Here is an 11,309-nt window from a genome sequence, read left to right as displayed (position 1 = left end):
TAACATACACTATATACTATATTAACCTGTTTTAATCCCTTCCTAATAGTAGCTGCTGAGCCTGTAGGATTGGGTCTCTGTTTCTCAAGTTTCAAAATACTTTCTGATTCACGATAAACATAACCCTATAATTAATATAATTAATTATCATTTTAATTAATTAATTACTTGAAACTGATTTAAATAAACCATCCCACGTAATTAACGATGAACTTCGTTTTAATTTAGGGAACTCTCTTGTATCAAATCTCGTACTTTATCAACTTGTAACAATTCCCGCAACCTTTCAGCTCCTTTCTATAATATAATATATATACGATATAGTCCAGTAGTGTCATTCTAAATAATGAGCACTTACTCTTCTCTCTGTGTTCTTATCAGAGTCCAAGTGATGACAAGCTTGTACAAGATCAGTAAGTTCTCTACTCATTATTACAGATGGAGTTGCACATGACTAGCTCATTAAATATCATTGATGTTAATAATTAAGTTTTGGAAAATTATTATTTGAGTCATGAATGCATACCTGTTAACAATAATAATTGAAATGAGAAAAAACAAAATAACAGACAAAGTAATGAGGAGTTCATTTTCAATTGAAAAATTCTAAAACACAATGCTAAAAGTACAATAGAAATGTACAAAAAAAAAGTAATTCATGTATTTCATTTAATGAAAGTCAAATGACAAAGAGAGACAAAGAGAGAAGATATGATAAGGTCTGGAATGTGGAGATATTGGACGTGTCTAAAAAATAATACTGTGTGTGTGAATTGTGTGTGTGTGTGTGTGTGTGTGTGTGTCATACTACCAGTATCTTCAGGTGATTTTTCTTCTTCTACAGCAACATCAGTTGCTTCATGATGTGCTAATTGTGCACTTGCTATTTCATTCCCTTGTTCTTGTAAGGTCTCTGACTTCTTTATTGACGTCAAGTTGTTCCTTTTGCAAGTCAACTCCTTTTTTTGTATTACCTTTAATTTTCTTTTACTTCCTTCCTCCTTCAGCTCCTTCAGATATCAATTACTTCTCCACCTTGTTTAGCTTGAGGAGTTGACGTCTGTACAGGTAGAGAATGAGGAATTGTCTGTGGACTATCTCGAGGGTGATCTGTTTCCTCAAGTCCTTTATTGTATCTTCTTTGTTTTTCTGGTAACTTGTGTTGACTGTTTTAATACTGGGATATTCGGACTTTAAGATCCCTAACTGGTGAGTATCAAAGTCATTAGGATCTCCTTCAACTTGTATTACTCTAAAACCATTAATTTCTATCGTATTATCTGGTGTCCGATCTTTATCAACAAACTGCCACCATTTCAGTTTGCTGCGGTCACTTTTAATACCTCGACTTAATAACTCTCTTGAAAAGTCATCTGTTATCTTAGCATAAACAAGGATTTCAATACAATGATGATTTGGTAAAGCAACAACTATATCTTCAATAGTCTCCATTATATGAATAGCCTCGTCATGTTTGTCTTTCCACATTTTTCCTATATTTTGATGTTTCATATCACAGTATACACCAGTATCTAGTAATAATAGAGAAAGGAATTACACAGTTTAGTTTGTTTACTTACAATCTGATGGTGCTTTAGTAGTAGGTGTGCTGACGTTAGCTATAGAATAGAGCGACAACATGATATGACCACATGTTATATACACACAAATATATTTATTGGAGTAAGATAATGCTGATAAGGCAAATATTTACTCACATGATGTAGCACTACCACTAACTAGAGGTCGGTCTGAGCTAACACTGCTTGTACGAGGAGAATTGTGGGGACTATAGAGAAAAAGGGAAATAAAATAAACTGCTAAACTTTCAATGATAATGATGTCAATAGTCTGAAGTAGCAATTATTTCTATTGAAATAACTGTTAACATCATGTTATACTGCATGACAGTTCATCATGTGATACTGACTTAAGAAGTGTCTTATGCACACACACCACACACCCACACACACCACACAACACCACAACACACACACACACACACCACACACACACACAATACAAGTAGTATACTCACGTCCATTGCCAACAGGATGATGACCATTTTCCCATTGGAATTCCATCCTCCATGTTCTTATCATGAGGAGTATTTCGAGTTTTATATTTCCGATAACAAAAGAACAACGCCATTATTATAGCGATAATAACAACCACAATTAGAAGTACAACCCACTACTATGCTGATTCCAATGTAAGCTACTGTATAATTATAGAGAGAGAAAAGACACTAACATAACAGGTAAGACATTTAAAAGGTTCTCCTAAAAGATAAGAAAAAATCCCCTATTTTTACTAGACCAGGCAACATAAAAAAGGGGATGTGTCTTTAAGAGTGTATTTATAGCTCAAGGCCACCTGGTAACCAGATTAATGAAATATAAATCTTACATCATCTGTGAAGTATTTAATTAATAATTAAATTACGATTAACAAATGCTGACACTACAACTACACACCTGGTATAAGCTGGTGGAATTAGTGGACTGAACTGATGTGAAGGTACTGTTAAAAAAGAAGGGAGCCATTACATATTAATGATATTAATATTGCCAACATGTCATTAAGTACTCAATGACCATATATGGTATGTAATTGGAAACTGAGGCTTGCATAGCAGGCTTAACTCCTTAGCACCATTAATTATTTAAGAATGTGTGTGGCAGATGGTCAATACACAAGACATGTATATTATATATGAACAGTATATACATGTACATGTATGTTTACCTATTGTAGGGAGGATGATGATGAGGGTGATTGTGATGGTGACAGTGATGCAGTTTGTGATGATGATATTGATATAGATGATGTAATAGTCGTAGATTTTGAAGTGATAGTCGATGGTGTGACTAAAAATATATAAATTAATAATTTATAGATATATTAAATATATTACCTGATAATGTAATTGATGCAGAAAAAGTTCGACTCTCAACAGTAACTTCTAATAAATATATTCCATCGTTAGCAGGGTGTGGGGTTTGGTAACGTGACTTTTGTAGACATGAGCGATTTCTTCATCCTTGGTACATTGACATGAACTAGAATTACGATTTTTACATGATAAAAACTCAGGTGGACTGATGTCAGGCATAATATTAATGGGTGTCTTTGTGTCATTTTTCATGTGATACAATGACTCTGAAGCAGTAGCGAGCTTCCCTTTCTCAATGTAAATGTCAAAGGCAAAAGAAATCCCAGCATCTCTTCATTTCATTGCAGTAGTATAGGTCATTTGAGGATATACGCCAAAGTCAGCTAAAGAAATGTCAATAACATAATAATAAATGATGTCATACTTACCAAATCTAACTGTGAAAATATTTGATACAGTGACATTATGAACAAAGGTGACAGTTATTTCTCCCCTTGATATATTAGCAAAAAGGTTGTCATTAATAACTAATATCGAGCTGTTATTTTCAATAACACACATTTCATGTTCTGATAATTTGTTTCAGTACAAAATTTACCACTACTTGAGGAGATCATGCGCCATTCTGGTACTGAAGAGATAACATTGCTATTGATAGTCCTTGTCTGTGGACATAGTAATGTAGACTGTTCAGTTGAGGTCTAGAGAGAGAGAGAGAGAGAGAGAGAATAAAATCGTAAACTATTATAGAAAACTTACTGTATACAAAAGCATTTAATTAGGTTCAAGGGTAGTGCTATCCGGACAGTTTTGTATAACGAATTTGTTCTGACATAAGTCAGCTCTACTAAACTAAAACACAAGAGAAATACGGCCACTACTTCCAAAAGATACTTCATTTTAAGTGTCCAGAAATGAGCACTTAAGTCAAGAGCCCACAAGTGATAAACACTTCAAATATAACACTTTGTAAAAATAAATCGTCGTAGTCTCAGCGTACACTACCTGTGACGAAAACAATTAACGGAACCGTCTCTCTTCCCGCTAGTTTTAGTAATTTGGACGTAGAACAGCGCTGCTCTTTACTTTTCTCTCTCTCTCTCGGTCAAAAAAGACTGAGTGGGTATGACTGATCAGACTTGACGTCATTTATTTATTCAATTAATAAAAACTGACGTTTATAGTTGTCATGGCAACAAGCAAAATAAACGTATAGAAAATGGAGAATGATGATGCAGTGAGTCAAGATAAAGTTTTAATTGAAAGAGACGGACATTTTGAGTTAGTTAGTACTTCTGATGTACAAGCAGAACAATGGCGGACTTACTGACAGAGGAACAACCACAAGGAGATCATGCACTGTCAACGTCAGATACCATTGTACCAGAAAATGCCAAAGACCCAATTAAAATTGATGAAGCACCAAATAATGATGATAAAGAGGGGATAAAAACACAAGCTCCTTTAATTAACACTAAAAATAATCCTGCTGATACAAATGACCCTCCAACTAATGTAACTATAGAATTATTAACTGTATCTACATCAACATTAGCTATGAAAGGGAATGTCTCCCCATTAACAAGACGTAGCATTTCTGCTCCTCCAGGACAACAGAGTAGACATTTAGTTAAAGCTGAACAAGAGAGAGCAGCACTAAATGAACAAGCATTCCAAATATGGCTAGAAAAGAAAAATTCTGAACTGGCCAAGAACGAGAACTTGAAAGATTGAGTAAGAAAGAGGAAGAAAGTCAAGAACAGAAAGAAGAAAGAAATCGAAAAGCATTTGAGCATTGGTTAGCTATGAACAAAGACAGATGTCTGCTATAAGATCAACTACAAAAGATTATAATATTGATCAAGAAGAAAAAAAGTGAAAAGAGATGAAGCATTTAAAATATGGCTACAAAGAAAATCAGAAGAGAAACAAGGATTAATAGAATTAGAGAACAGAGACAAAAAGAATTAGCTGAAACTGCTAAAACAATTGACTCCAAGATAGCACAAACAGCATATAAAGAGTAAGTTATTAATACAAACTATTTTAATAACTTCTATTGTTTTTTACATCAGATGGTTACATCGTAAAACATAGAAGCTAAAGAAGAAGCTGATAGAAAAAATAAATGTCGGAAACTTTTCTTTCGAGAATCTAAAGATCTTCACAGATGCTTAAATCAAAGGTACTATTAGATTAAATGATATTTAAATATTCATTTTATTTCATTAGGTTTCAAGGATTTTGATAAATATATAGTAACTGACCAACCTTTTATATCATATTCTCTCTGTTATAATTTATAAGTTCATTTACAACAGAGCCCTCTAGAACATCTCTGTTTATAATTTGGACAAGTCAGTTTTGAATAGCAAATAAATCCATGACACCATTAACAGCAAATTTGCTATTGACATTAGCTATAACTGAATATTACTTATACAAAGATTTATTAATAAACTTACTATTATAGCTGTATATTCCAGGGGTTTTACTCAATTTACGAGGAGCTAATGATTGTGTAGTTAATGCTGAAACCTCAGGAGTATCACACCAATGGAAATCTATAGGATTATCATGATGAATACCACTCGAAATCCATCCTGAGTCACAGAGACAGTGGAGTCCTTCTTGATGACCATGATGACAATCTAACTTCATAGATCTGTTCTAATAGTACAAAGATATATACATATAGGTCATGTAGTAAGTACCGCTATAAGATTAGGTTCTAAATCTGGGAAATATTTAGACTGTGAGGGTCTATTTCTGCTGGTATTTCAGTATCACTTTCAATCTGTTGGAAATAGTTGTCATCTTGAAACCACTTGTACTGGACACAAACATTATTCTCCCATCATAATACTACAACACATCATAATTTGATATACAGTACAGTCTCTTACTCTGTTACTGTCAGTCCATCTCTACTTCGAGTATTACAGGGAGCAACTGCCTCACATTTGACACTTGCTTTACGATAATATTTCCTTTTTCCTTATATTTAATAGCACAATCAACTGGTGAACAAGCCCTATCAGGATCCTAACAAAACCTGACATAAATTCTCTAGACACATTCTTTAATACTTTGTCAATTCCAGAACAATACAGTACCATCATCAGGAGTAGTATTAAATGGTAGAGTATGCATCCATTCTGTTGGCATCTGTCCATCAGCACTGATAGTAAAATAGCACTGTCCAATACGATATCTGGCGTACTACACAGAGATATAGTTACTGATAAAATAAGTATTAATATTTTAATATTTACCAGATTCTGTAGGTAAAAGTGACTGTTGCTGTAGAGTTTATACTGTTTGATGATGTCCCAGTGTTATCAATTGAGGCTGTCCCAGCTTGATTATCTAATAATTATTAATAAATATCATGATAATATTAGTCTTACATCACAATCTGTGTCATTGATGTCAATGTCCAGACAACATTGTTGAGGTAATACAGTGACTTGATATATGCTGCTAGCAGTATTACTTAAAGTTAATTCTGCAAAAATATAAGAATTGATGCAAAAAAATAATAATAAATATGGTTTACTTAATTTTATTGCTGTGGAGAATTGACCAACCTCATCGTTACCAGAATACTGCAAAAAAAACATTGTTATTTTATTTCATATTATATATCTTACCAGTACAACTACTGGTTGGTCACTATATGAGAGTATATGCTCTGAAAACAAGACAGAATCACCAATAATGCAGACAATAAAAGAACCATCTTTTCTTTGTGTTGCTATAGCGATAATCAATTAAATTACTTTTAATATTGATAATATAATTAATTACACATTTTTATTGATCACACGCCTCAAATTTTCTGCGCATGCTCAGTAGCTAGTGGCGGGAACTAGCTTATTCAGTATACTGAGAGGTACGAGGTATGTTCCTTACAACACACAAATCGTTTGGCACAACAAAGAACCAATATTTAGCGTCGACTTTTCATTATTCAGACCAAATATGGCGGCTAGCATCATCAGGAGCTGACCACACTGTTAAAGTAAGGAAAACAAATGATATATCTAAAATGATATCTCATACATTTTAGATATGGAAAGTGATTAGAAAGAGATTAAAATAAAACTTATATTTTTGTCTAATTTGGATCGACATACTAAATCTGTTAATGTAGTACGTTTTTCACCAAATGGTTAGTTATCAACAATATTTATTAATTAGTCATCATTATTATAGGAGAGTTTCTTGCCTCAGGAGGTGATGGTAAAAGTTATGTTGTAATGATGTCATGTGATTATCATGTGATCTAGATTGTACGATATGTATATGGCAGTTAAATACAAGTGACAATGATGTTGAGATTGTTTCCATGGAAACTACAACTCCGAGGCTAACAAAGAGAATTGGACAATACATAAAATGTTGAGGTAAACCCTCAGTAATTATTAGTAATTATTTAATTAATATTAATATTGCAGAGGCCATTTGGAAGACATTTATGATCTCTGTTGGTCTAATTCAACTCATCTCATATCAGGATCAGTTGATAACACTGCTATAGTATGGAATGTATCTACAGGTAATTATAAAATTGATTACTAGGGGTGTACTTCTTGTAATTAGGAGATAAGTTAGCTATATTAAAGGAAAGTCATCATTACATACAAGGTGTAGCTTGGGATCCTAGTGATGGTTGCCTAGCAACCTTAGGAACTGACAGGTAATACATAACCATGTATGTAGTAATAGTAGTTAAATATTTCTTTCTTTTAATTAGAACACTTCGTATTTATAGAACAACAAAAGACAAGTTCAAATGTGTTCATAGTATTGATAAATTCAATGATGTAAGTGTCACATGACTGTTACATGATTGCCAAATGGAATATTACAGCTTGAGGGCCTGAAGTCAACCAGAATGTTTCACGATGAAACATTTCTTCTTCATTTTTTAGACGTCTTACATTTTCTCCTGATGGAAATATTCTGGTAGCCCCTGGTAATTAATGTACTAATGATGTAATTATGTTGTATCTGATAAATTTCAGGAGGTAAAGTTGAATTTACTGACCAAACTATTAATGTAACATGGATCTTTTCAAAGAGCAGTTTTCCAAAGTAAGTCATATGTCATTCTAGTTTGTATATATACATGTATATACTTTAGACCAGTGTTGTATTTTACCAGCTCCTGATAAACCATCAATTGTTGTACGATTTTGTCCTGTCTTATTTGAATTACATCATAATGACATCATAGATTCAGTGCAACCACTATAGAGTAAGTATATATATATATATACATCCATTTTTATTTTTATCTGTCCATTTAGTTTGCCTTATCGTATGATATTTGCTGTTGTAACTCTTAATAAAGTACTGCTTTATGACACTTATCAAGCCACACCCATTGGGTTATATCGCTGATATACATTACACATCTCTCACAGATGCTACCTGGTCAGTTAATAGTAGTAGTAGTTTATACTAACTTTGCCAGTAAACATATAGCTATACTAAAATTCCTTTAGTCATGCAACAATTCTTAATATGTTCACTTTATCAAGGCAACTTCATTAAGTTATTATGATATTATGATATTTAGGTCTAAGGATGGTCTCTTACTGGCCATATCATCTTCTGATGGCTATTGTACAATTATTGGTTTTGATGAGAATGAACTTGGAACACCTTTAGTTGAAGAAAAACACCCTCAGAGCTCGCCAGTTTTAAATATAGTGCAGTCACCATCATGTGAAGACACACCTACCTCTCACCAAACACCCACTGTTACACCCTCTAGAAGGATCACTCCCATACCAGTTGATAAACCAATTACTAGTTTATCAACTCCTCCTCATATTAAGGAGCCAACAAAACCTCGAAGAGTTAATTTTATAACCTTGTCTTCACCTCAAACTAATGACAAAGGTGACAGTTAATAACTTATTAAAAATAACATTTATAATAAATGTACATTATCTGTTTGTTAAATGTTGTTTTGGAGTGGGTGTGGTCTGTATAATTGTTTTAGGGTGATGGCGTACACGTGTGCGTGGTAATTCAGTAAGTGATCTGTTTTGACTCTGTAAAAAGTTACTATAAATAGAACATGTTACTATATTTAGCTTACTTTTTTATTAGTGCTTTCAGGACCATGTGATATTGGACTATATGTATCCACAGTGATAACACGCCCCTTTAATTTTTCATTTAGTGCTTCAATAAGATTCCAAAAGTCGATTCTCCATTGTAGTTATACCTAAACAATGTCCAATGATATGTTGCCATGGCACTGTTGTCTTACTTGGTTTCTGTCCATTGTATTGATCTCCAATATAAAATGTTGATCCTTGTCTGCGCCATAACTTGATTGGTTGGTGTGCATTGTGACAACGACGAGTTAATTGAGGGGTGGAGTTAACTTTGGTATCAGTTCCATTAGAATGTTTATGATAATGAAGATAGCCATTTATTTGTGACCAGAGAGCATCAATGTCATCATCTGTTGGTGTTTTATCCAGAGTTGTTTTTTTAGTAGTATCTGGTTCATCTATATTTGAAGATATATTAATTCCTTGCTGTTAAGAAGTGATATCTTCATTTTTGGAGTTGAACCATCAGTTGATGGTGAACCTCTTCAGAGAAACCATTGATAGCTGTCTCAGCTTCCATTTGTAGATCATCAACAAATCGAACTCGTTTTGCACTTGATAATTTGCTTGTTGCAAGAGACAGTCCACTTAATAATGTACAACTACTAATAGTATTACTAATACTGCTATCAACCCTTTCAATATATTTGCATGGACTATCTGATGTCTTCTTTAAAATGCCAACTACTTTCTTCTCTTCTTTAGTGGGTGTGGTCTCTTGGGGAGATACTGGTTCTGTTGTTTTTGTGGTTATCTCTAGTTGTTGGACAGGTAAAACTGGTTGAACCAGTTTGGCTACTGGTTGAACTTGTAAAAAAGGTTTGGTTGGTAAAACAGGCTTAGCTATTGCTTGAGCTGATAAAACAGGTTTGGTTACTGGTTGAGCTGGTACAACAGGTTTGACTACTGGTGACTTGGTAAAACAGACTTAGCTATTGGTTGAGTTGGTACAACAGGTTTTGGCTACTGGCTGACCTGATACTACAGGTATGATTATTGGTTGAGCTGGTAAAACAGGCTTGGCTACTGGTTGAGGGGGGTTTGGTTACTGGTTGAGCTGATAAAACTGGTTTTTTTACAGCTTGAACAGGTAACTTAATTGGTGTTTCTTTTCATCTGTGAGGAGGTGGAGACAGTGATTCCAGACTATCATGAAGAGATGAATTATTAGATGATAACTCTTCTAGTGGATCTGATGATGATGGATGTATGAGAACACTTTGATGACTATTGCATGATGGAACTGGATATAATATTTTTCCATTAGTGGGTGTGATTGAACCAGGCAAACCGATAGTAATGGTGGGTTTACTCTCAGTAAGAGACAAGGTAAGACATCTTTAGATGTCTTTATTACATCATATGTATTACCTGAAATTGACCTAACAGATTGGACTACTTTACCTATACAAATAACACACAATGCTATAGTAAAACTGATGAGTATATACCTCTAATATTGTCTAATACATCATCTAGATTAGGTATATGATGAGAAAGTCTTGTTACTTCAACATCCTGACCTAGAACAATCTTATCCTGCTGTCGTTTTCTGTCATCTTCCCTTGCAACTGGTTTAACCAGTTTAGCTGGATATAAAGCACAAACAATCATTACTATGTTATACAAAGTACTCAGTTACCATCTAATAGTATAGTATCGTTGAAATAATGAGATTTGGTTGAAGTTTTTGAAACGGTATGTTGCATTACGAAATTTATTAGTTGCCTCTTGTTGTTTTATGTGACGTTCCTCTAATGCTTTACGTCTCCTTTCCTCTTCAGCTCTGGCCATTGCTAATTTCTTTTTCCAATGCTCTAAAGAGAGAGTGAAAATATTATCAAAAATGAAATTTTGTGTCTACTTTTTTCTTATCATTGTTTCTTTTGATAGCAAATGAGCTTTTTCTCTAGCAGATCTTACTGATTTATATCGCTCATCATGCATCTTTCTTAGTCTTTCGTGTTCCATTAGTTTGAACTGTACTCTATAATAACACAATTAAGGAAAACCAGCTCCACCTAGCAACCACACTGTTACTACTATAATAGTATAGTACTGTATATTATTGAGATAAGATACGAATAAGCACCATTGTAGAATACTTTTGTTTCTTGTGAGGCCATTACAGCCTTAAAACAGTTGATACTGCTTTGGAAAAGCGCTGCGGTTTTCACTTCTTTTGCTGCACCATCGAAATAAACAAAGTTCGGTTCAATTTTCTATTGAAGGTGATTGCTCCGTATAATTAGATCAACACATACCGTAATACAGAA

The 11,309-nt window shown here is 33.7% G+C and overlaps 1 protein-coding gene across 1 annotated transcript; it reads left to right on the top strand.

Moving 5' to 3' along the window:
* Nucleotides 1-4,797: 4,797 nt before the first annotated feature.
* Nucleotides 4,798-8,820, top strand: LOC121391705 (chromatin assembly factor 1 subunit B-like). Its single transcript, XM_041523243.1, is given in 10 exon segments — nucleotides 4,798-4,919; nucleotides 7,357-7,457; nucleotides 7,502-7,598; nucleotides 7,656-7,725; nucleotides 7,773-7,817; nucleotides 7,820-7,877; nucleotides 7,927-7,996; nucleotides 8,212-8,278; nucleotides 8,280-8,338; nucleotides 8,484-8,820. Coding segments are annotated over 10 exon segments (1,026 nt in total).
* Nucleotides 8,821-11,309: the final 2,489 nt, after the last annotated feature.

This window comes from Gigantopelta aegis, unplaced genomic scaffold (genome assembly GCF_016097555.1).
Source record: "Gigantopelta aegis isolate Gae_Host unplaced genomic scaffold, Gae_host_genome ctg2863_pilon_pilon, whole genome shotgun sequence".
NCBI classification, from domain to species: Eukaryota; Metazoa; Mollusca; class Gastropoda; order Neomphalida; family Peltospiridae; genus Gigantopelta; species Gigantopelta aegis.
Note: the sequence above shows the minus strand (reverse complement) of the source record. Positions and strands in the feature narration are given on the sequence as shown.